Consider the following 26,735-nt stretch of genomic DNA (forward strand, 5'->3'; position numbering starts at 1 on the left):
ATCTAATAGAATGGTAAGCGTCACTATCTGATGGGATGGTAAGCGTCACTATCTAATAGGATGGTAAGCTTCACTATCTAATAGGATGGTAGGCTTCACTATCTTATATGATAGTAAGCTTCTCTATCTGATAGGATGGTAAGCTTCACTATCTGATAGGATGGTAAGCGTCACTATCTGATAGGATGGTAAGCTTCACTAAATAATCGGACGGTAAACTTCACTATCTGATAGGATGTCAAGCGTCACTATCTGATAGGATCGTAAGCTTCAGGATGGTAAGCTTCACTATCTGATAGGATGGTAAGCTTCATTATCTGATAGGATGACAATCGTCACTATCTGATAGGATGGTAAGCGTCACTATCTGATAGGATGGTAAGCGTCACTATCTGATATGATTGGAAGGTTAGCTTTATCAACGATAGTATGGTAAGCCTCACTAGATAATTGTTATTGGGTGGTGAACCTCTCTTTATGATTGGAAGGTCATCTTTACTATATGATGATAGGATAGTTTACCTCACTTTGTGACAGGGAGGTAGGCCTGAAAAAATCTGTGGTTAATTTTGTGTGTTAAACTATGCTTGGAGCTAGAAATGTTATTTTTATGTAGCATTGTTGTTTCTGACTACCCAATATCATCGGATGAATAGTTGTCTCATTGGCAGTCATATCACATCTTCATATTTTTATATTTTAGAAATATTCTATAAAAATTAGTACAGGAAATATATGGAAAAATCATGATAAATATTTTCCAAGGAGAAACGTCCAGCGAGAAAAAGTAGCACACTTATGTATTGTGAAATATCTTTGATCTGAGATCACCACAGAAGTCAGAAAGGGCTCCTTATAAAATTAACATTAATCAAGTAAACGTTATCATTTTAGTTGTTACGAATATTGCATGCTGACTTCAAATATAGGATGTTTCTATTATTATAGGTATACTAGTGGAACGGATATGGTACCATACAATGGAGCAGGAGCCGTAAATCAAAATTACCGAGTAGATGCCGGTTCAGCATCTGGTCCAACGCCCTTTAATTCTGGGTCTCTTTTAGGTGGAAGATCATATGCCATCAATTTTGTAACCGCAGTTAGTGAGTATATATATATTATTGTTTGTAATATCGATAATACCCTCAAGATCGTGTAGGACCCACCAGTCTTTAATCTTCAGGCTTTTTGGTAGGACAGTTTTCATCAAAGCTACCTGAAAATTTAATCATTTATGGTTAATGATACTAAAAAATGTACAGTCTTAAACAATAAACTGTTTGAAAACTATAAATAATAAAAGATAATCTACGTGTCGCACTTTGCTTTACTATATATGACTTTAAATGACAAAAAAAGAATCAAAAAAATATATACACCAGTACTTTAAGTAAAATGAGTACTTATTGATTTCTTAAAACCCCAGAGTAGTAAAACAGAATTTAACAGTTGTTTGTCTTTTTCGTCGCGGTAAATTTTAAAATTAAGTTATCTGCAAGATTCGTACAATATGAAAAAATAACAGTATTACATTTCGAAAACTCATGATGATGATGATGATGATGATGATGATGATGACAATGAGGGTGTAATGTTAGTTATGACATTAATTGGATTTTTTCCTTTGATGTTTTAATGAAATAATTTGCTTATAAAGTGTGGTGAGGGAAAACCATGGTATATTATATGCAAATTGATGTTGTACCATACTTTGCTAATTAAAACTGCAACTCAACTAGAATCCAAAGGAAAGAGGCGGAGCTTAGCTATTGTACAATATATTCATTTTCATGTTATTCCATGGCTGAAGCTCCATCTTTTTTTTAAAGGTATCCGCCTCTGAAATATTTAGGAAACTGAAAAATGTACTAAAATTTCAAGATTTGCATTTGTTTTCATTTTATAACAAAAATCAATAAATCATGTGTACCACATCTTAAGAAACCCTTTTCAAACTATAATATAGGATTGTTACGAGTTCCCTTAATTTTGGAAAAATTACTAAATGTTTCTTCTTTCAGTTTTGAAAAAAATAAAATGTACTATCATTTTTTGTTGTTGCAAAAATTCAATTTAATTACGATTCAAAAAGGGGGGTAACTATAGAAAAAGGAATAAATGTTGGCTACAAAAATCTGTGAAAAAACATGATTTTTTTTGCGATCAGTTAGGGGGACATACACTATCCACGATCCCTGAATCCGCCACTTTTTTTTAAATACATTGTTTTGTCATTAAAATTGTGTTTTAATAGATAATCTAATAATCGAATTAATAAAATCACGGAGCTAGAGAAAAGCAGTTTGTATGGAAACTATATATGTATAAATATGTTTTTTTCAATGAGATGAACAACCTGTAAAATATGATTAATTTGTATGAAACCTTGAAAACCAACAAAAAAAAACCAATTCTTACCGTCATTAGAATAATTATTTCATCCTTGTTGCTGGAATCCGACATTTTTGTGTACTTTCTGATGATATTATAAAATTACCTGCGCATACGAGCATACACGGGGCGCTTTACTTTCTGCAAATTCTGGGGTACTATTACATGCAATACACAAAAGACCATACAAGAGGCGCAAAAATGACTTGCGCGAGCTTCCATTTCATTGGATAAAACTGTAACGTGATCAATTTCCAATTTTAGCTCAAGATCTTGAAACTGTCAATCATTTGATTTATATTACAAATTTTATATACCATGTGTCTTACTCATTAACATATTTAAACAAACTCATCCTTCGGATTCGTTTGTTTAAATATGTTAACTCGTAAGAACCATGGTATATATAGTACTTAAGGGGCAAAATTTTCACGTAAATTAAGACGGGGACATGATTGTTATATTATAAAGACACACTATTCTAACACCGAATCAAGCCGTATTTGACTTTAGTTATAAATGCCTGCCTGCATAGGTGAGAAGCAGCATATGCCAACTTTCAAGTCTGTTTATATATGACCCGGCGATGGAAGACACCGAAATCTCCTGGACATGTAGAGCATTTAAACATGACCTGTAACCAATTTATCAACATTTCTTGATCTTTCAATCATTAAAATAACAAAAGGCAGAACGAAGAACGCAAAATAAAAAAGTTCAATTACAAAATACTAGATAAAACTTTATTGAAGAATGCTGTCATTGATACATGATAGGTTGAACGAATTACTTAGCCTACATTGTACGTTTTGGCAAAAATGTCATGGCAACATCGTTGTCATTTTCATATTACATATCCACAATAATTCCACATGTCAATAGACAATTACTTTGTGTAAATATCAGCGAAATAAGACTGTTACATATTCTCCCACATTTCAGATTCAGCACCGTATTTTACGAACGGGGGTACAAAGGTTTCATTTTTGGACACAAAAACTGTATCAACTGGGATAACATTATACCAGATGAGTTTTACAGACGACAACAAAGATGATACCGCTTTAACAGTTGAAATGACCAACAAGGCAGACACTACATTTATAAGTGACCTACAACGTAAGTTGTGTAATTGTTTTTATGCGCATCCATTACAACAGAAGGAAAATGTATTTTATTCCAATGGTTACTTTTATATTTTACGAATGGACAAACATGTTAGCATACAATATGGTCTAAAACTGTGGACACATGTATCAACATAAAGTACAGTTTTAAAACCAGAGGCTCTCAAGAGCCTGTGTCGCTCACCTTGGTCTATGGGGAGAGATCCGTTTGCGCCAAAAATGCGTCCTTTTGCGCCACAACTTTTTTTCTCAGATGCTACGTTTGCGCCACATGTTTTAAAATTAGATGGTTTCATTTGCGCCAAAAATAAAACATACGATTGCGCCAGTTAAAAGAAAATTACTTCCTTACTCCTTTATTTGGACTTGGAACCGACAGTGTAACACGGCACATGTTTCCTTTTCTGAAACATATGTTTTTATTACTGCTGCTGCATGGGTACTTCCCAATTTAATGTATGTAGTAGCTTTCAACTTCTTTTTATTGTCAAAAAACACAAACATTGAAGGATGAAATCCATAAAATAGGTAATAATAGTTCATAATAATAATAAAGCCCATACGCATGGTGGGAACAAAGCTCTGTGTCATCAACATTTGTGACTAAAACATAAAGAGCAAACACTTCTATTTTCTATATTGGCATATCTTTGTTAAGCAAAGCAATAAGTTTTATTCTCTCTCTGTACATTGACTGTCTTATGCTGCTTAAGTCATTTAATTCTCTTCAGAAACTTGTCTTTATGGTGAAATATCTTCTAACATGTGATACCTTTTGGGGCAAAAATAAGAATACATATATAGTAATCAGTAATATTTATGATAGATATATGTACAGGTAAATTGGCGCAAATGAGTTCCGAATATTGGCGCAATTGATACATTTTGAAAATAAAATTTGGCGCAAATGATACCCCTGAAAAACAGTAATTGGCGCAAAAGGACTGCTGCCGGTCTATGTGCACATTAAGAATGGACACAGATAAATTCATGACAAAATTGTGTTTTAGTGATGATGATGTGTTTGTAGATCTTTATTTATTGAACATTCTTGTTGCTACAATTATCTCTATCTATAATGAACTTGGCCCAGTAATTACAGTGGAAAATATTTCCTAAAAATTTACAAAAATTAACAAAAATTTATGAAAATTGTTAACAATTGACTATAAAGGGCAATAACTCCTTAAGGGGTCAATTGACCATTTTGGTCATGTTGACTTATTTGTAGATCTTATTTTGCTGAACATTATTGCTGTTTACAGTTTATCTCTATATATATAATAATATTCAAGATAATAACCAAAATCTGCAAAATTTCCCATGTCAGATATGCTCTAAATGCTTTGGTTTCAAAGATATAAGCCAAAATCTACATTTCACCTCTATGTACTATTTTTAACCATGGCGGCCATCTTGGTTTGTTGGCCGTGTCACGCCACACATACCCCAATAATGATTGTGGCCAAGTTTGATTAAATTTGGCCCATTAGTTTCAGAGGAGAAGATTTTTGTAAAAGATAACAAAAATTTACGAAAAATTGGTCAAAATTGACTATAAAGGGCAATAACTCCTTAAGGGGTCAACTGATAAATTTGGTTATGTTGACTTATTTGTAGATCTAACTTTGCAGAACATTATTGCTGTTTACATTTTATCTCTTTCTATATTAATATTCAAGATAATAGCCAAAATCTGCAAAATTTCCTTCAAATTACTTATTTAGGAGCAGCAACCCAACAACCGGTTGTCCGATTCATCTGAAAGTTTCAGGGCAGATAGATCTTGACCTGATAAACAATTTTACCCCCAAGTCAGATTTGCTCTAAATGCTTTGGTTTTTGAGTTATAAGCCAAAAACTGCATTTTACCCCTATGTTCTATTTTTAGCCCATGTCAGCCATCTTGGTTGGTTGGCGGGGTCACCGGACACATTTTTTAAACTAGATACCCCAATGATGATTGTGGCCAAGTTTGGTTTAATTTGGCCCGGTAGTTTCAGAGGAGAAGATGTTTGTAAAAGTTAACGACGACGGACGACGACGACGGACGACGACGACGACGACGGACGCCGGACGCAAAGTGATGCGAAAAAAAAGCAGCTGGCCAACATACAGTACAGTCTTAAACAACATATATCTAGGTCAGCATACAATACAGTCTTATCGAATTGATATCTAGGTCAGCATACAATACAGTCTTAAACAATTGTTTTATAGGTCAGCATACAATACAGTCTTAAACAATAGACAACTGGCTAACATACAATACAGTATTAAACAATAGAAATCTAGGTCAGCATACAATACATTCTTAAACAATAGATATCTAGGTCAGCATACAGTCAGTCTTAAACAATAGATATCTAGGTCAGCATACAATACGGTCTTAGACAATTGATTTATAGGTCAGCATACAATACAGTCTTAAACAATAGACAACTGGCTAACATACAATACAGTATTAAACAATAGAAATCTAGGTCAGCATACAATACATTCTTAAACAATATATATCTAGGTCAGCAAACAATCAGTCTTAAACAATAGATATCTAGGTCAGCATACAATACAGTCTTAAACAATTGATATATAGAAACAATAGACAATAGCCTGTTGTTTTCACGAATTACTTAGCATCTGAGTAACTCTAGATAACACAAGCTACATTTTAGAAAAATGACTGAAAATATTTATGTCTTCGACCTATTAAGATCGTCGTAATTCCAGTTACGATTATCGGTTGAACACCAGTGAATATACGGGAAAAAGAATTGTATTTGATACTCGGTGCTTCATTAGTTTTCTCCAAATTTTCAATGTTTCTTATAAACTTTTTTGTTTTATGATTTCAAGATATTACTCTTAGTTACTTTTACTTGTATATATATAGATATGTGTGTGTTTAACTCAGTTATTTTATTGTTGCTGTTACTTTTGTTTATGTCACAAGTATAATGTTACTTATATGACAAATAAAGATTATTATAAAAAAAAACATGCCCTGGAATAAAAAAAAAAAAAAAAAAAAAAAGAAAGACTATGAATGACCATCGATGCCTAAGTTAGTGAATTCTCAAATCGCATTACACTGACAATGTAACTTTAATGTCTTTGATTAGATCGGATTAAGTCAAAAGCAACAGACTGGACAGTTGGAGAGTATACACTTGAATACAGCGTGAAGGACCAGTGTTTGAATGAGGGTACTACATCTTTAATCGTTTGTGTGAACAATACGGTTGGTATATACATGTATCTATCAAACAGGTTGAATCATCACAATGTCGTTGATTGATAACATGTTGACTAATTATTTACAAATAGATCTAGATTCAAAAATATTCTGGTTTAAAAGAGTAGTTCAAGGGAAATCTTTTAATCGTTATATATATATATATGTTATAGTCAGTTCAGCAATGTATTTAAATAATAAAAGGTAACTACTAGACCACGAAGCTCAGTACAATCGAATACACGTTTTGCAATGACAAGATATTGTGCTTTCAATCTTGTCTTTTACACTTAAAACTGTCTATGAAATTGACTATTAGGCGGATCCAGTGGGTCCTGGTGGGCGCCCCCTTTTTGTGGGAAAAAATTGGTTGATTTATATCAGGAATCACTGAATTGCATGTACCATTTCTAAAATACACGTAATACTATACCCTTACAAACGAAACGTATTTATTGTAACGTTTCAATTATAGGCACCAGAGATAAAGAATACTGTGATATCTTATAACATAAAAGAAAATAACAATGACGAAACCCAAATTATGTCGCTAACGGTTACAGATAAACAGACCTACAGATGCAACCTTGGAACAGTCAGCCCGAATGATGGGATATTTATCATCAAACAACCAACTGGAACTGATCGTAAGTTGCTTTAAAATAAACTTATTTTCGCGGATACTGAATTTTGCGTTTTACCCTTTCTAGTCCACTTCGCGGCTATTTAATTTCGCGATTTTCTTATTTACCTAATGTAGTTTAATAAACAAAGTTTTACATATCCACCACGATTTATATTCGCATTAATTTTCTATTCGCGAAAGTCGAGTTAATAAATCGCTCCCAAAAATAAATGTTTACAGTACAGAACATTTTTAAATTAACTTAAACAAATGTATCTTACAACGCCTTGAAACATTTGTAAATCAAGAACATGTTTTCTCAAAATCAGACTGAATATGATTGTGAGCATGATAGCGGAAGAAAACAAAACGAATTATTCAAAAAAGGAATAATATAATAAGAAATTCTAGATGATGATGCTCGGAAAATCACATATCAGATAAAGTAATTGTTGGACAATATTCGTGATGGCGCCCGTTAGGATGTGTAAAAAAAGGAATGGACAAAATAGTCAGTATTTATTGAAACATTAGTGATTTAAAAAAAATATACATCGAAAGCCTAAAATAAACATTAAACTATCATTTTTCAACGTTTAAAATCTATTTGTTGTGAATAAAGAAAACAATCAACTATAGCAATTGAAAAGGTCCGGCTATTGCAATCCGTCGATTTTAAATGAGACGTTATCGATTAATCCTGATCATTACATATAAATGTTTATCATATACTTCGACTAAATAACATATAAATTTTACCGTATGATAATAGCATTAAATTGACGTAAATTCCATATTTTTCGAATTGGTGCTTAGCGGGCTGATATGAAAAGTTTATCACATGCTTCGATTGTTATCACATGCCTTTCCGTAACGTTACCACATGACATTCCGGTAATACTCGGCTAATTCCGGAAAATACACCTCAATGCTACGTTTTCAGTGAAAAACATTACAAAGTAGTGTACAAAACAATTATTTGGATACTGGAAAGTATATTGTTTAAAATATAAATAAAATAAAACAAAAAACAATTTTTTGATAAATGCATTTTTTAAGTTTTTCTGAAACATAATTTAGAAAGTTAACTTCTTTAAAAAGTTGACTTTTCCAAACAATGATCATTATGTATATTGTTGAATTATTTTTTTGTCGATTCGTCCATTAAAAATGGTTTTTTTTCTCTCTCTGTTGAGGCATACGATAGAAAAATTTTCATATTGAATGTATCATATCTTTTTCCCGACGGCCGTGAACTTTTTTACTCTTTAAACTTCGAGAACCACGTAAAAGGATCAATATATGAATCTGTTATTTTTCTCTACTGTTGAAGCATATGATAAAAAGATCATAACATGTCATTTTTCATATCGCATGTATTATCAGCCCTAGGTTCAATATCAGCCCAAGAGCCGCATGAAAAATGTCATGTTATAATCTGATAATATTTTTTGGTAATTTTAAAGGAGAAGGGGCTATAAGGGGCAAAATTGGCCCCACTTCAGAATCTATTGATGTTTCTTTCACTTGATCTCTATGATATGGAGCTTATAAAACACCAAAAATTTTATAGTTATCTCTTGCGGTTTTCTTGTTATGACGTCGTAAAAAGGGTAGGCCGACTAAGCTTAAATATCAGATTTTTACGTATTTTATCCTTTTTTTATGTATTGTGTACATTTTACAATAGATTACACCTTAAATAATCAACGTGAATACATTATTACCAGTGAACCATTGTATTAATAATATAAAGAACAAAATTGATATAAAGTTTAACTATTTAATATCAGTAAAATCGTTGCTATGGTAACAACAAGTTAACATTCGTTCTATGTATGACCAAATTATAGAAATTTTTCTCCAGAGAAAATCTACAGTTATTGTTTGTATAAAAAAAGAAGATGTGGTAAGATTGCCATTGAGACAACTGCCCACAAGAGACCAAAATAACACAGACATTAACAACTATAGGTCACCAAACGGCCTTCAACAATGAGCAAAACCCATATTGCATAGTCAGCTATAAAAGGCCTCGATATGACTATGTAAAACAATTCAAACGAGAAAACTAACGGCCTTATTTATTTTTCTTTTAACTTGAATAACCAAATTTGAGTTTGTGTGTACTTCTATGTACTCGGCTGATAAAAACGCAAAAAGGTGGGACATATTACGTACTAGTATACATATGATATATGAATAACGATCGCAATTTCATAAACTATACATTTCAACAATACCGGCTCAACCTTAATAAAACTATCATGATAATGTGATTTTAAACGTTACATGTAAAAAATTACGAAACGATGAAAAAACAATTGGATTTGATGAGACTCGAACGTACACCAGCATGCCGATTGCATTATGTTATCTGCGTGGTCATTAATTTTACCCATGAAATGAATATTCCTTTTCCATGATTTAAAAAAAAAATGTAACGTGTAACCAGGAGTTTATATCTCAAACGTGCGTTCCAGTAAATACATGGATCCAAGTTGTCCTTAAACAATACGGTTATTCTAAAAACTACAACTATATTATATATATATATTATGCACAATGAACTAAAATATACACATTGACTCTTTGCCGATATAAAGTAACAACGGACAACTATATATACAAATATAAAACAATAAAACAGCCTGTCCTCAAGATGGGACGATGTGTCACTAAAAGACAGTATGGCTGTTACAGTTTGTCTGTTCCTGACCGTGTGTGCTGGTACAGCTTGTCCTCCGAATGGGACAGTCTGTCATTTCCAGACAGAGCGGGCTGGTACAACTTGTCCTCCGACTGGGACAGTCTGTCACTACCAGATAGTCTGGGCTGGTACAACTTGTCCTCTGAGTGGGACAGTCTGTCACTACCAAACAGTGGGGGCTGGTACAGTCTGTCCTCCGAGTGGGACAGTCTGTCACTACCAGATAGTGCGGGCTGGTACAACTTGTCCTCCGAGTGGGACAGTCTGTCACTACCAGACAGTGCGGGCTGGTACAGTCTGTCCTCCGAGTGGGACAGTCTGCTATGTCAATCCTATCAACTTAAGTACGTGTACAAAGTGTCCTCTAATATTAAAGCTCTTCTAGCACTTAATATATCCAACGTACGCTTTGTGTTAATGGAAGAGAGCACATCGACAGTCAATCGACAGCCTCGAGGGCCGTTTCTCATTCTCTTATATACTCGTGGTCGATACCACTATTTCCTTTGTAGGGGTGTTCTCTATATGTTACCCCTACGGAGCATAGAGAGTCCTTTACGATCACCCCTATAACTTTCGACCCGGCCACTAATTTTCCAGCCAAACGTCTAAAGCTATGTAACTCTTTCTCAAGCGTAAACAATGCATTGCTACACTAAGATTCGACTTGATTGTAACCTTAACGACCAATAAACATTACAGAAAAAAAACTAACTTGAACTGAAAAGGTTGACTGAACTTTTAATTCTAACGTGGGGATTGAATTTTTCTGTTAAAATTGAAGAAAATCAAAAGATGCCTGCCAGAAACAATATCTATCTAGGTACAGTATTCGGAATCTAGTCATTGGATACATATCTAGGTTCAGCATTGCAGATATCGTTCTTGAAAGTCTATCTAGGTACACCATTCAAGATCTCGTCATTGAATGTCTATCTAGGTACAGCATTCGAGATTTCGTCATTGAATGTCTATCTAGGTACAGCATTCGAGATTTCGTCATTCAATATCTTTATAGGTACACCATTCGAGAGTTCGTTATTGATAGTCTATCTAGGTATTGCATTCGATTTGAAACACAGCAAAATAAACTATCATGATTGACACTTTTTGATTAAGAGGAATTCCCATATTATGTGACCTATTTCTTATTATATAACACCTTTAATATTCCGCTTTCTCATGCCACTTTAGAAATGTCAATAATGCTTTAAATATGATTTCAGCATTTAATCTCTATCTGAAGGGAGGTTCAATGAAAGATATGGACTATGATGCCAAACCTCAATATACAGTAACCGCAGTGTGTACAGATGACTTCGGACTAGCAACAGAAAAAATATTTTATGTCAATGTTGAGAAAAATATTGAACCGGTCATAAATGTTTTGCCAAGTAAGTGGTAATACTCAACTATTGTTGAAGTCTTATTTTTTTTACTATTCACAGGTATTACTATCGATCGTGTGAACATACCAAACCTATACAGTGAAAGTCACCAGTTAATCAACATAATAAATATTCAATCAATTGTATTTACATAACAAAGTTAACAAGCCAAAATCACCAATTAATCAATGTAGGATTTGTTTTATCGATCGCATGGACATCAAAACTAACAAGTATATATCACTAGTTCATCATTGTGGGATATATTCTATCGTTTGTGTGATCCATACCAATACCAAAACTAACAAAGTATATATCACTAATTCACATCGATATAGGCTATATTCTATCGTTTGTGTGATCCATACCAATACCAAAACTAACAAAGTATATATCACTAATTCACATCGATATAGGATATATTCTATCGTTTGTGTGATCCATACCAATACCAAAACTAACAAAGTATATTTACTAGTTAATCGATATAAGATATATTTTATAGATCGTTGTAACAAAACAAAAGTAACCAATAATACTAAACAATTTGCCTGCATTTTTTATAAAATGTATCATTTGCATACAAATGCCTTCAACTGACTGTCATATTTTTATTTACATTTAAAGCTACTGTACAAAAGTCAACATTAAATACGAAGTCTGGAGATCAGATTTATCAGGTGGATATAACAGACACAGATACTGCAGCAGAAGACCTAACTTTTAGTATAACATGCTCTCCAACTCAGTGTCCTTTTAAAATCTCATCAAGTATGTATGATGCTTTTGTTAAAAAAATATTTTCTGATACATAATGATCATTTATAACAATCATACCAATATTATTAAGAATTTAGGGTCCTCAGTGCTCATCAACATAATTCTTACTTTATTAAGCCCTTTAAGTTTTTTATTCGAGCCTCAATGATGAGTATTTGTAGACGAAACGTCTATTTATCGTACAAGGTTTTGAACTTCATCTATGATGAGTTTATTTAACAGAATGGGACATGCATTAACTATAAATACCTCTCGTATTGGATTTTAAACATTTTTTGATTCGAGCGTCACTGATGAGTCTTTTGTAGACGAAACTCGCGTCTGGCGTAAAAATATTTTTTTATCCTGGTATCTATCTATGATGAGTTTATTAGGCATCCGTTCGAGCTATCCGTTAACGTATGACCGAGGCTTTATACATTTCTAAGTTAGCCGTAGAATCAATAAAAAGAAAACAGACAAAAGAACAGAGAGAACAATTAAAATGTGTCATGTTTACAGAATAAAAAAACGTTTTAATTATTTCTGTATTTTACAGCTGGTGAAATAACAGCTACAGAAGATCTAACCTTACATAAAGTAAGCCCATATGAAATTTATGTGGTGGTAAGTGACGAACAGCGAACAACTGGACCAAAAACACTGACCGTAGAGCTAACAGGTAAAATTAAAAACGATTAAAATATATGTTCTGAAAAGCGAGTCGTTTCTTACAAAAGTTGCTATTTATATTTCGTCATTACACAAAATCATGCTTTTGAAAAACAATCTCTGACGTCTTTAATCTAAATCTATTGAATGTGTACTGATTGATGTTTTAGTCTAGAAGAACGTTATTAATGACTTTGAGCTAGCTTTCAGTAACTTCGAGTGCTCTGAGATTGGTAATATGTGTATTTTGTCTTCCTATGTGTTTTTTTTTTTTTTGTGATTCCTACCAAATATTTGATTTAAAGTTCCGATAGATTTTTACAGTTTATTCTTATGTTTTGCGGTAACACCAATCAACTACTATACACAAATGTGATAAAGTGACTTCAAACTCATACAAGTAAAATGAGTCCTCACGATGTCGTATGACAGGAAACAAAACTATACGACAATGAATTATTTTTGAATTACAAATAGATATAAGAATAGTAATATAACACCGATTTTGTATATGCAGCTACTGATAAAAATTGTTGACAAATGATTCCTCTTGAAAAAGATATACATTTTGTACCTTTATTCAACGATGTTTGTTCCATAAATGCTTTTCAACAAAGGTTGACGAAGATACGTTAAAGAATCATAATATTACAGTCAATTTCAGTTGCTTTATTACTTTTCCCCATTGTAAAACGCAAATCACATAGTGATACTTATAAAATGTAAATCATTCGTTAATATTTATCTCACAGTTCAAAGAATGTTGTATAGCATGCACAGAACAATACTTGTGCTGTAATGAATAAAATGTTTGCAATTATTTTAAAGATATCAATGATAGACCAGTAATTAATAACCTTGGTGTGACGTCACTTACACAGCCAATCGACGAAAATATAGATGGTGACACCACAATAGGTCGACAGGTTTACGATATCGATATCACTGACGACAACATTGGTGATACCCACACATTTTCTGCTACAGCAAATCCAAATGGTTGCTCCGACTTGTACAGCCTCGATCCAACAAGTAAGTTTGTGTTGTTTGTATCATATGTGATTTGCTTTTCTTTAAAGAGAATCGTCGATTGATAATATTAAGTTTTTCTGTCAGTTTTGATAACGTGGTTTGCAGTTGTTACAATGTGAAACAAAGTCAGTAAGCCATAACGGAAATAAACAGTCGTTTAAAAATAGAAGCCAAAGATACCCAGTTGATATTCAAACTCATAAGTCGAAAACAAACTGACAAATGAATGCCATGGCAAATAAAAGAAAGAAAATAAAAATAAAGACAAACAATAGTATAAAAAACGCAACAAAGAAAACTAAAGAATGAGCAACACGAACGCCTTTTAATTTCGAGGTGATTTTAAAATATGTCGCATTAACATGTATTAATTTCAGAAATATTGGCTTGATTTAATCTCAGAAACATTTGAAATCATATAAAAATAGTCTTAACAGTATTACTCTTTCGTGTGTAAGTCTACTTTGCCTGATGGAGTATGTAATTCATCTAAGTAGCACACACACATACACACATCCAAAGTAGTTTTGCAATTCTTCTAAATCCATATAATCAAATGAAAATTCCATATTGTGTAAAATTGAGATTGTCGGGCGACTTCAATTTTAGGTGGTTTTTCGAGGTGAGCGATGAACTAAACAAAGTATCACCAACCACTTTTTTTCAAAAACGCGTACGTCAAGGACGCTTGATCGAATTGTGGCTTTCGGGTAATCTCGGGGTTCCGGGAAATATCCTGCTTTCGGGAAATATTGCAATTAATAATCTACCTTATGGTCTTTCTACTTCTTGTTCAACAAATAAAATAACGTTTGAAAATTTTATAATAAGCAATACATAACTTATTTTCAAAGCTGGTGTTGTGTCTACGACAGCCATATTAAATTATGAAGAACTTAAAACAAGTAGTCCTCAACGTCATATCTGCGATTTAATTGTTACGGTGGATGACGGAAGGGAAACATCAATACAAAAGAAATTAAGGATAGAGGTTACTGATGTCAATGAGCAACAAACTGGTTTTGAAGAAGATTTATACACTATCATTGGAACAGAAGGAACTGTGAGTTACTCCTGAGGGCACTTCTAAAATTTATAGGAAAAAGAGGTTTAAACTCCTCCACATGTTAAGGTGGTCACCATGTCAGTATCCCCGTTGGTGACTAGGTTGTTTGTTTATAAAACTAATTTGATGTTTAGGAAATTTTTTTAGTAGTTTGTTATATTAATTAGCATCTGAGTGAATTAAGCGCGACATACAGTATAGTCACTTGGATATGCTGAAATGCAGTGGAAACTGTTCACTCAAAATCTTTATTTAATTTTCATTTAACAGAATGTTATGACGCACTTCTATAATTTTCAATGAAAAGCGTAAACGGTTTTGAATATCAAACTATTTATGTTCTTTCTGCAAGTGTGCATATTATGATGAATTTCATTTTCGTCAGTCAGTAACTAACAAGATCATAAATGATTTCTTGGAAGTATCCGAGGTTTTGAATGTATGGTGTACTGTTTGTCTTCCTATCATTCGAATGCCCTTTGATTATGGACTTACCGTTTTGAATTAACCTCGGCGTTCTGCATTTTGTGATTTTACTTTTTTTCAAAATCCTATATGTTTTTTTTTATTAGAAAGGAACTGTTCTACCGGCTGCTGGATTTGTGGTCAACGACGTGGATATTAATGATGTACAGACTTACACTATGGACTGTAAAGACAAACAAAGTTATTTTGACATGGATCCAACTACAGGAAGAATAACACAGCTACAAGAATATGATTTAGATCCGAATAATTGGCAATTTAATACCCCGAGGTGTGATGTTACAGCCACAGACAAAGCCGGTCATACAGTTACAACAAAACTTAATATAAGGATCGAAGAAATTAACGACAATCCCCCGAAACTAAATCAAAGAACATATTACAAAAATGTACCACAAAATACACCTGTAGGATCCCAACTTTTGTCGTGTACATCAACAGACGATGACGTCAAAACAGAACATACACAACGCTCATATTCTTTGGGTGATTCAAATTTTGCCGTGGACAATAGCTGTAATATTCGATCAGCTACAGATTTCAGCGGATATCCAGTGGGCACAACATTCACTTTCCCACTTACTGCCACTGATTCAGATGACACATCATTAAATGACGAGGCAACTGTCACAATTGTCATAATTGATCCGACGACTACTACCGTCACAACTACAGTTGCTAATACCATAACCAATGCAAACAACAATAATGGTAATACAGGAACCGGAACTGGAACCGGAACTAGTAATACCGGAAACAGTGGATCACCTGCTGCTTTCTTAAGTCGTCCTACAGACCTTGCATGGTTTATTCCTGCCATGATAGCTCTTGCAGTCATGACTGCATTATTAGGTTATATGATATACCGATGTTGCCGGGTTCCTGGGTTCTGCGCACGACTGTTCTCAGATACGTGTGGTTGCTTGTGAGTAAAATTTTATTTGCATATAATAAGCATTTCATTATGATGCAATGGGATGTGATACAAATGATAATATAACAAATTTTTAACGAATCAACTTCATTACAAAGAATAGCGCTTCTGTAAATATTGTCTCCGCAGTCTTGTTTTGACATAAAACGTCATTTATTAGGTAATTGTCTGTACTTTGTTTTGTTCATTTGACTTTGAGATCATTCGAAACAATACGGGTTTTCGACTTAAAAGCATAGAAGACCATCGCCGGTATGGAATTGATTTCTTTATTTTCAATGGTTTTAGCGGAAATCGATTCGCATTTCAACTATTTGAACTCGAGCGCCACTTAAAAGCCATATTGCAATGACCACGTCTGAAATAGTACATATTAAGTTTGGTTCTTAAATTAAATTATCAATTTATGGAAGATCTCTACGGATACCCATTCCAACATACAGTGGTGTACCTCACACTTGTTTGACAGTCGCATAGAATGGTATTGTATTGAAAACACTATGTGAGCAGAACAAGTAAACATAAGACAAGAAAAAAAAGACCATAGCACAATAGCACTCTGGCGATATGTTAAAATACCCAGCCACGCCAAATAGATACTTCCATACATGGACAGTAATGGTTAAAAATGTACAAAGACAAATAGAAAGATCAATATGACACGTCATTAAGATGATACACAACGTCATTACCTGGAATCTTAAATTCAAGACCATCATGTATTATCTCATAGATTAAGACTGGTTTATGTTTTATTATTTTTCAGCAATGATAGGGATTGCTGTGGTAAGAGAGGTAGAGGTAACATAAACAGTAAGTTTCTTTCGTTAAATTTTCATAAATGGCTGTAAACTGTTTAAAAATAGCGTTATTAAAGGAAATAGCAAGTCCAACTGTCGCTGTCGTTATCGTGTATCAAATTATATTTTCAACTAAAACGTGTAAATATTTTCGTATCTTTAAAGAAAACAACTTGGTACATCTAATTCCGTGTTCATGCTTTTGACTTGAATTTGTTTTTATTCTGCCTTCTTGTTTAACGACATATGGTCAAGATATGCACAAAATTTGCGGACACAAAACTAGTTTAATTATTTCACGTTTTGTGATTGTCCGAGGCTGCACCATGTGTTTTTTTTAATTGTATATCTAAATGCATTGATGTCGGTTTGTTGGTTTGATCTCTTAGGATAGGACTGGTGATTCCCTTTGTCCTTATTATTTACCTCAGTAATATTGAGTTTACTAAAATAAATGTGGCAGAAATGTCGTTGCTAGCTTTATTTTTGGTCATGAAGTACGACATTCGCAATATTTTACGAAACAACCTTAATATATACAAATATGATTGTTAATTGCTAATTAAGTACGCAGTGGCAACTGATTATGTTTATGCAAAATACAGAACCACTGAAAGAGGAAGCATATAAGCAAGCAAAATCAAAGACAACCCATCACTTGCTGCAAAGGTTGCTTGACGGGATTTGATTTTGCTTGCTTAAATGCTTCCTCTTTCAGTGGTTCTGTATTTTGCATAAACATAATCAGTTGCCACTGCGTACTTAATTAGCAATTAACACTCATATTTGTATATATATTGACTTCCATTTCTACATAAGAAATTGCATTACTAAACCCTTTCCAACCCTTCATGACTGCTTATCTCTAGCGCTGTGGTTGTCGTGTTGAAACGTGTTTGTCGTCGGTATAAGACCCAAGAGTTCGCAGGTTAATCCTAATGTCACTCCTCAACTACAAGGGAAAAATAAGATACATATGATTAACAAAAAACCTTAATCGTTGAAAATGTAATTGAAAGGAAATAGACAGGGACTTATCTACAAACACTATACAGAACTCTAAATAATAAGAAAGTGTCATGCGTATATATGAAGTTTGTTTGTAATTTTCAATTTTTATTCAACAATAGTAATTAACAATTACCTAATAAAGTATGTATGTTATAGAATAAGGTATGATTCAGTTATTCCTTTTTTAGATCCAAAGGCAGCTAAGAAAAACAATGCCGTGAGCGGTAAGTATTTGCTTTGGAAGTTAATTTGAAGTTCCCCGTGGGTTATTTCCTCTCGAAAATTTGCTTTTCTTCAATGGTTGTCGAGGTCAATTAATAAAAAAGGCAAATGTACCAAATGTTCACAAGCATGATGGTCTTTTTTCATCTAACGTAATAAAAATTTTTCTTTTCACATTTACTTATTCAAACGGTTTCTGAATACTTAATACGGTAATACATATACTAGATTTATACACATACATCAGGTTCTTTCCTTTGAGAACATTATATTGGTATTTCCAACAGGTACACCTTTAAACAAACAATACAACCAGTGATATATTGACGTGTTGTGTTTAGTATTTACATTGACGAAAATGTTAGACTGATCAAAACATATGTTTACGGTGTGAATTTCGTACAATAAATGTATCAAATGTGAACAGTCATTCAAGGGGCTGATATATTGGATCAATCCAAACAAATGTACCAGTATTTACATAGTGTAATTTTATATGATACGACACCCACCAATACTTCATATTATTCTAGATAAATCTGAACCACGCAGTAAAGAAAAACCACAGAAACCAAGAAAGAGTAAGTTACCAGAATTTCGTGCAAGGTGAAAAGTATATTTTTCAATGATAATTACAAAGGCAAGGTGAATATGTGTTAAAGACATATGCGGATCTCTTCTTTTTGTATTTAAACAAGAAATTTGAAATCTGTATGTGTTTTTTTTTCTACGTCTCACCATTAAAATAGTGTATATCTCTTATGAATATATGACGGTGACTGGTAAGAAGGTAATTTATTAAAAAGTTATTCAAAACCTGGTTTGCCGGATATGATTACCCTTCTTTTAACTTGTTATCGTTTATAATTCCGTGCGTCAAACGCGCGCTTCGTCTACATGAGTTTTGGTGGAACTCGATTAAAAATAGATGAAAGGTCAGAACATTGAAGAAGTTGAAGAACATTAAAAACCAAAATTTCAAGATGTTGTGTTCTTACAGGAACAACACGACGGGTGCAACTTGTAGGGCAGCATATGCCTACCGTTCTGGAACACCTGCGATCACCCCTGATTTTTGGTGGGAGTGATGTTGTCAGTCTTTAGTTTTCTATGTTGTTTTATTATGGCCCCTCAACGAAGTTGTCGGTGCCATATAGTTATACCCTTATCCGTCATTCGTGCCATATAGTTATACCCTTATCCGTCATTCCATAATTCCGTCATTCTCTTGGTCGTACGGTTGCCTAACAAATGTGTTGTTTTTTATGACCATACGAGCATCTTGGTTTCAGATGATTTTTTGTTTAAACTGTGTTTTAAAGTCTTATTTGTCCCTCCCTTAAACAAGATACAAATGTCTTGAATGACAATCATTTTTACGAGAAAATGTGTTTTTTCAATAAGTTTAATTCCGCAACAAACCATTATACGGATTTTTTTTAAATGCCTTCAGATATTGAGATGATTTTTGGTATGTGAGTTAACCATGATTAGTTACAGATGAAGTTTAAGTTTTGTTCTGCTCCGCTAATTTTTACTTAAATTACGGGCTTTGAACTTTGATAAATTGTTAAAAAACAAAGTTATGCGGACTTTATTTTCAAACGCTTTCAGATATTGAGATGATTTTTTGGCATGTGAGTTAACCAATATGAGTCACAGATCAAGTTTAAGTTTTACTCTGCTCGGCTAATTTTTGCAAAAAATTACGGGCTATGGACTTTGATAAATTGTTGAAAATCACAGTTGTACGGACTTTTTTTCTGAACGCATTTAGATATTTGGTATGTCAGTTACCATTGATGAGTTAAAGATCAAGTTTAAGTTTTGTTCCGATCGGATAATTTTGGCTGTAATTTCGGGCTTTGGACTTTTTAAAAATCATAATTATACGCATATCTTTCTGAATGCTTTCAGATATTGGGCTGATTGGGCTGATGTTCTGGTACCTAACAGAAAACCTTGGCCGTTTTTGGCACAACTTTTTTGAGCTTTTGGTCCTCGATGCTGTTCAACTTTGTACTTGTTTCGGCTTTCAAACTTTTGCATCTGGGCGTCACTAGTAAGTCTTGTGTGGACAAAATGCACTTCTGGCGTATTAAAATTTTTAAACTTGTTACCTTTTGTTAGCTATTATTCGTGTGTTTCTTTGTAAATTGTGTTCTCCTATTTATTTATATTGTAGTCCTGTAATGTTGTGTTATCATTTTAATGTTATATTTCACATGGCCATAAAAGAGGGAGGTTTGGCATGCCACAAACCAGGTTAATCCCACCACATTTTTTCCTTTAAAAACGTCCTGTACCAAGTCAGGAATATGGCCATTGTTATATTATAGTTCGTTTCTGTGTGTGTTACATTTTAACATTGTGTTTCCGTTGTGTCGTTTGTTTCCTCTTATTTTTGAGTGTGAATTCACATTACTATAAGACGTGTCACGGTACTTATCTATCCCAAGTTCATGTATTTGGTTTTGATGTTATATTTGTTATTGTCATAGGATTTTGTCTTATGCTTAGTCCGTTTCTGTGTGTGTGTGTGTGTGTGTGTGTGTGTGTGTTACATTTTAATGTTGTGTCGTTGTTCCCCTCTTGTATTTAATGCTTTTCCCTCAGTTTTAGTTTGTTACCCCGATTTTGTTTTTTTGTCCATGGATTTATGAGTTTTGAACAGCGGTATACTACTGTTGCCTTTATTTAGTATGTGAGCTAACAATGATGAGTTACAGATCAAGTTTAAGTTCTGTTTCGCTCCGCTAATTTTTGCTAAAATTAAGGGTTTACAATTTTGAAAATTGTTGAAAATCACAGTTCTACGGACTTTTTTTCTATACGCCTCCAGATTTTGAGCTGATTTTTGATATGTGAGACTACCATCGTGTTTGTGTTCACATGTGTTATTGAAATTGCATATTTTTCAACTTTTTGAGACGGGGCAATTCGTGTCGCTTTGACACATCCAGTGTGTACTATTATTTAGGTGTTTGTCTTTTCATTTTTAGCAATCAGTTAATTTTCGATTTATGAGTTTGAATGTTCCTCTGGTATCTTTTGCCACTCTTTTAATCTACATTTTCTATGTTGTGTTTTGTGTAGTGTTTGTTTGTGGTTTTTTTTTGCCAGTATAACGTTGTCAGATTATTTTCGACGAATTAGTTTGAATGTCCCTCTAGTAACTTTCGCTTCTAAGAATGGAACTCCCTAATAATTTGGAAAAGTTCGCAATGTTTGTGGAAAATATTTTGAATAATACTTTATGTTTGTTAGCTTCTGTTTGTTTACGTCTTTCCGCATGTGCATTAACAATTAAAGAACAATACATAATGCAATTGTGGTTGGTATGTAACTAAGGCACAACTTTTATTATTTCTGCCTTTAAATTATATTGCAAGGGAAGGTACCGATTTATTATCAATCTCTCTCAACGCTATATTTGATTAATCTTTAGACAACTTGGGTTCTAAATGATCTTTTCTATGTCAGGATTAAAATTTAGTACGCCTGACGCGCGTTTTGTCCAATAATTTATTATATCTTAAGTGAAAATATTAAATGTGTTTTATGTCTTTATGTTTTAATATTTTTTATGTTATTTTTCAGTTCGTGATCCCGAAAGTAATGACGGAAAAAGTGAATGGAATATATGGTCACATTCTGACTTTTCTGCCAAGTAAGTACACTAAACTTATCTTTTCCGAATTTTTATTTGAACAATAAGATGATTATATAATAACTTATCCAAAAATTCAAATAAAGAAATATATTCAACGTGTGATCTCACAACACATTCACATAGCCCTCTGCAATACGTATTTGGTCATATTTCTGCAGAAAAAATGAGATTGCTTGTCTGTATCTTTAGTATCTTTCGTCTCTCTCTGTTAACCATATTAGCGTGAATTGAAGTTGGTATGAATAATGTACTGTTTGGATGATAACCTCACCTTAGTCATTATCATTTTTAAATTTTGATTTAATTCCGTAATGAGAAATAATAAATCAGGAACACATGGACTTTTGTTTCTGTGTCAATGAGATCTAACAGGTCTTATACGCTTAACCGCTTAACAGTGTTTGCGAGAAGTAATTGGCAGGTTTTAGCAGGCATATGTAAGCGGTACAAGTTGTTTATAGAAATACTGTTTTAAATGAAAAGTCTTAGAATATCTCTTGAATTCTTATAAGATATTCATTGGTTTCTCAATTAACAAAAAAGAAGAATTTACCAAACAAAATTTACAACTTTATATGTACATACATATCAGTTTTTAACATGCATTTACAGATACCCAATTTACTCTAAGTTTCTGATATAAAATATTGATTTCGGAAAATGTCTTTATATTGCAGGACCGATTGTCGTTAATTTGGAAGAACATCTGATGTCTTGTGTATTATATCACTGGATAGTGGACTGTTAAATATATTTCAAGCAAATGTTATATAACTGAATTTTAATGTTTCCGCCTTGTGATAAAAAGTGCTTTCAAAATGTATGTTCTTTTTTTTTGTTTTCTGGCGTGATTGTTGACGTTGTATATTGAATGTATTTGTTTTTATATTATTTTTTTATTATTATTTTTAACGCTTCACATTAAATAAAAAAAATGTGTTCTATTTCAATTTATCTGATTCAGAACTTGTACACTTTGTTAATAGAAATTTTGTTATCTTTGTTATCATTGTATTAACACAGTGTAGTTTAGAACATGTTTCCAATAGACCTCTATGAAATCTGGATAAGCATATACTAATATAGTTATGACAGAATCTTAAACTCTACAATCATGTATTTTTCATGTGCAGACACTAAAATTTTTAATAAAACATCTAAAAAAAATCATCATTTTTATTTACCTGTCCTGTCCTCTAGATATTCTTTGAAAGATCTTTTAAGGGGGCTCGCGGGTCTAAATCAATTTTTTTATTTAATATAAGATTTCGCCAATTTTTTCTATAAATGAACTTTATCTTATACCTAATAGAAAAATAAAATAAAAAGGGGGGGGGGGGTCACCGATCATTTACGCTCACAATCTGACTTCGAAAGAAGCATAATTTTTGTAAAGGTACTTTTTTTCTGTTGAACTAATAGGAGAAAAAGAGGTAATATCGAAATAAAAAACGAATTTAATTACAGAAATCGCTTAAATTTTACAATTATTTAGTTAATGTATAGCTTATTTGAAAACAATAATAAAAAATATAGGTCACCGATGAGTAAAAAAAGAAATTTCAATTTTAATGACAAAAAAATAGCATTTTTGCACCAAAGGGAGATAATTTGGAGCTTTTTTTCATGATATAAACATTTTCAAAGTCACCTGGGGCCAACACGAATTGATTGTTTGGAATAATTTTTGTACCACATGATAAAGTAACAACTACTAAAGGTAATAAATAAAATTTGTAATGAAAAATAAAAGTTTATTTTTTTTCTGAAAATCTTATACCCGCGAGCCTCCTTAAATGTAACACATGCAGGAAAAGATGTCTTTAACAATTTTGATATCATTATACTTAAGCAAAAGTAATTACTATGATTTTGAAAGAAAGTGATGAAGCTTTTTCCACAGAAGTATGTTGTAGACACGAAATCTGTATTTAACTGATATAATCATCACTGAGGGTCGAGACAATTTAGACTGCCACTCTTGATATCATTTGATACTTTTTCTCGACAAATAAAATATAAGGGATACCAGGCTAATAATTGAATACGCGAGAAAGTTAGAGAGCCAAACAAGTACAAAGTTGAAGAGCATTGAAGACCCAAAATTCAAAAAAGTTGTGCAAATTACGGCTAAGGTAAGCTATGCCTGGGATAAGAAACTCCTTAGTACTTCGAATATTTTTCACTTTTGCAAACAATAAATTCATCAACATTACCATATCATTATTATTCATTAACACCGGAGTGCTGACTACTGGGCTGGCAATACCCTCGGGGTCGAAACGTCCAACACCAGTGTCATCTACCCTAAATAGTTATCAAAGAGGGATGAAAGATACCAGAGGGACCGTCAAACTGATAAATCGAAAATAAACTGACAACGCCATGGCTAAAAATGAAAAAGACAAACAGACAAACAATAGTACACATGACACAACAAGAAAATCAAAGAATAAGCAACACGAACCCCACCAAAAACTTGGGTGATCTCATGTGCTCCGGAAGGGTAAGCAGATCCTGCTCCACATGTGGCACCCGTCGTGTTGCTCAGGTTATAACGAAGTGGGTATGTGGTGGATATGTGTTCCAGACACCATTTTCATATGTGTCTTTATAATTTAAACAAAGTACAATACAACAGAGAGTGTTTATAAATCGAGAAGAACAGTTCTGATGCAATTGTTACACGATATCTTTAAAATCAATGCTTCGAATAACCGGTATTTTTAATAAGGCAGTAAAACAACTTTCTTATGGACTTTTTTATAATTTGGAATGTAGTATGACGTCCATTATCACTGAACTAGTATGCATTTTTGTAAAGTGGCCAGCTGAAGGACGCCTCCAGGTGCGGGAGTTTCTCACTGCATTGAAGACCCCTTGGTGGCCTTCGGCTGTTGTCTGTCCTATGGCCGGGTTGTTGTCTCTTGAACACATTCCCCATTTCCATTCTAAATCTTATTTTGATAATTTTTTATTAATTTTTTGGTTTATAAAGTTATTACGCTATATTGTGATTTTGTGATATATCAATTTTGTGATTGAAAATTGTCACAGTTTTCACTTGGGGTTCTTTTAGGAATTTTGGTCCTCTATGCTCTTCACCTTCGTAATTTATTTGACCTTTTTAACTTTTTAGGATTCGAGCGTCACTGATGAGTCTTTTGTAGACGAAACGCGCGTCTGGCGTATATATAAAATTTAGTCCTGGTATCTATGATGAGTTTATATTCAATAACATAGAAACAAGTTGCTTTCTTTAAAAAAAGAAATGCAATCGTAAACCCAAATGCTTGTTTGGCATTACATGTATATATTAGATAATTGTTTAATAAAGATGTATTGTTTTATATTACTTTTGTTGTATAAGAATAAGAAACTGACATTGATTGTTTACTGGAACGTCACACATCAACGTATAGCTCCGACGTACGTTTGCCGTGGTAAAAAATCATGCACGCTACCAATACGCTAGTAATTTTGGATGCATTCAACTTGTCAATCATATCTGTATCGTGTGCACAACGAGCTTAAAGCGTGTATTGAGCATGCGAGAAGCGTACTTAAGTGTTAATCGGGGGTATGTTGGCGTTTGTCTTACGTAGATGGAATGTACGCTACGAAGGAAAAAATGTTATTGAACGTATTTGAGACGTGTCCCGGTCGTATCTGGAACGATAATCCGTGCATTCGGAGTGTCTGTGACGTTACACAAATGAGGTGTTTGTTTTAGTTAAAGTCAAACGATTTTGAAGCGTATACAACGTGCCCTTAACGTGTCTCAAAACGTTCCTCTGGCGAGCAACTAAGTTACGTATACGGACTTTGTTAGTTTTCTGTTTTGACTGATTGTTTTACATTGTCATTTCGGGGCCTTTTATAGCCGACTATGCGGTATGTGCTTTGCTCATTGTTGAAGGCCGTACGGTGACCCATAGTTTGTTATTTCTGTGTTATTTTGGTTTCCTGTAGATAGTTGTCTCATTGACCTCATACCACATCTTCTTTTTTTATATTTGATATCTTATCGCCGACCATGTTTAGTCTGCTAAAATTGCATGCATGATTAATTTTAAGGTTATCAGTCGTTATTAAAGTGGCACATTTAATTCGTTGTTTCATTGCTTGAAGTATTAATTCTAACATCTGCATGGTCAAATGTATTCTTTTTTTAAATATATTTTAGATTTAGATTTCAGTTTGTGTTTTTTTTTTCTCTTCATATTGAATATCTACTTTTCAGTCACATTTTAATGGCGAAAAGGTTTATGTGACCTCCTTGTTGTAATAAAAAGTAAATAATGTTGCAATATATTTAAACAAAGAAAATAACTTTAAATTTGCAATTTAAATGAAAATAAAAACGGAAATATACTTTCATAATTAATTTTAACGTTATTTTCAATAAACGATATTTAAAAAAAAAAATCCTCGATTTTTACACCTATTCGGGGCACGTACATGTATTTAAGATTATGTATACACGTCCTTGGTTAAGAAAGTGCAGGAAATACTTCCTTCTAATTTCAGTATGAAAAAAATAGCCTGCTTTGTACATCATGTACATATTCCCTAGACTCATAATCTTAAATGAAATGAAA

The 26,735-nt window shown here is 33.1% G+C and overlaps 1 protein-coding gene across 1 annotated transcript; it reads left to right on the forward strand.

Annotated features, from left to right (window-relative positions):
* Nucleotides 1-967: 967 nt before the first annotated feature.
* Nucleotides 968-23,265, forward strand: LOC143055387 (protocadherin Fat 3-like). Its single transcript, XM_076228519.1, has 15 exons — nt 968-1,106; nt 3,337-3,513; nt 6,644-6,762; nt 7,232-7,403; nt 11,318-11,485; nt 12,107-12,250; nt 12,798-12,920; nt 13,739-13,942; nt 14,797-15,005; nt 15,581-16,419; nt 17,195-17,241; nt 18,428-18,463; nt 18,995-19,042; nt 22,062-22,131; nt 22,812-23,265. Exons 1-15 carry the CDS (start codon nt 968-970, stop codon nt 22,825-22,827), a joined length of 2,511 nt encoding a protein of 836 aa, XP_076084634.1. The 3' UTR covers nt 22,828-23,265.
* The last annotated feature ends 3,470 nt before the right edge of the window (nt 23,266-26,735 follow it).

The sequence above is a fragment of the Mytilus galloprovincialis genome, chromosome 12, assembly GCF_965363235.1.
Source record: "Mytilus galloprovincialis chromosome 12, xbMytGall1.hap1.1, whole genome shotgun sequence".
Taxonomy (NCBI): domain Eukaryota; kingdom Metazoa; phylum Mollusca; class Bivalvia; order Mytilida; family Mytilidae; genus Mytilus; species Mytilus galloprovincialis.

Coding starts and splice junctions, on each gene's coding strand:
- LOC143055387 (XM_076228519.1), top strand. CDS start 968: ATGGTACCATACAATGGAGCAGGAGCCGTAAATCAAAATTACCGAGTA. Junction 11,486..12,106: donor GGTCATAAATGTTTTGCCAA/GTAAGTGGTAAT, acceptor TTACATTTAAAG/CTACTGTACAAAAGTCAACA. Junction 13,943..14,796: donor GTACAGCCTCGATCCAACAA/GTAAGTTTGTGT, acceptor TTATTTTCAAAG/CTGGTGTTGTGTCTACGACA.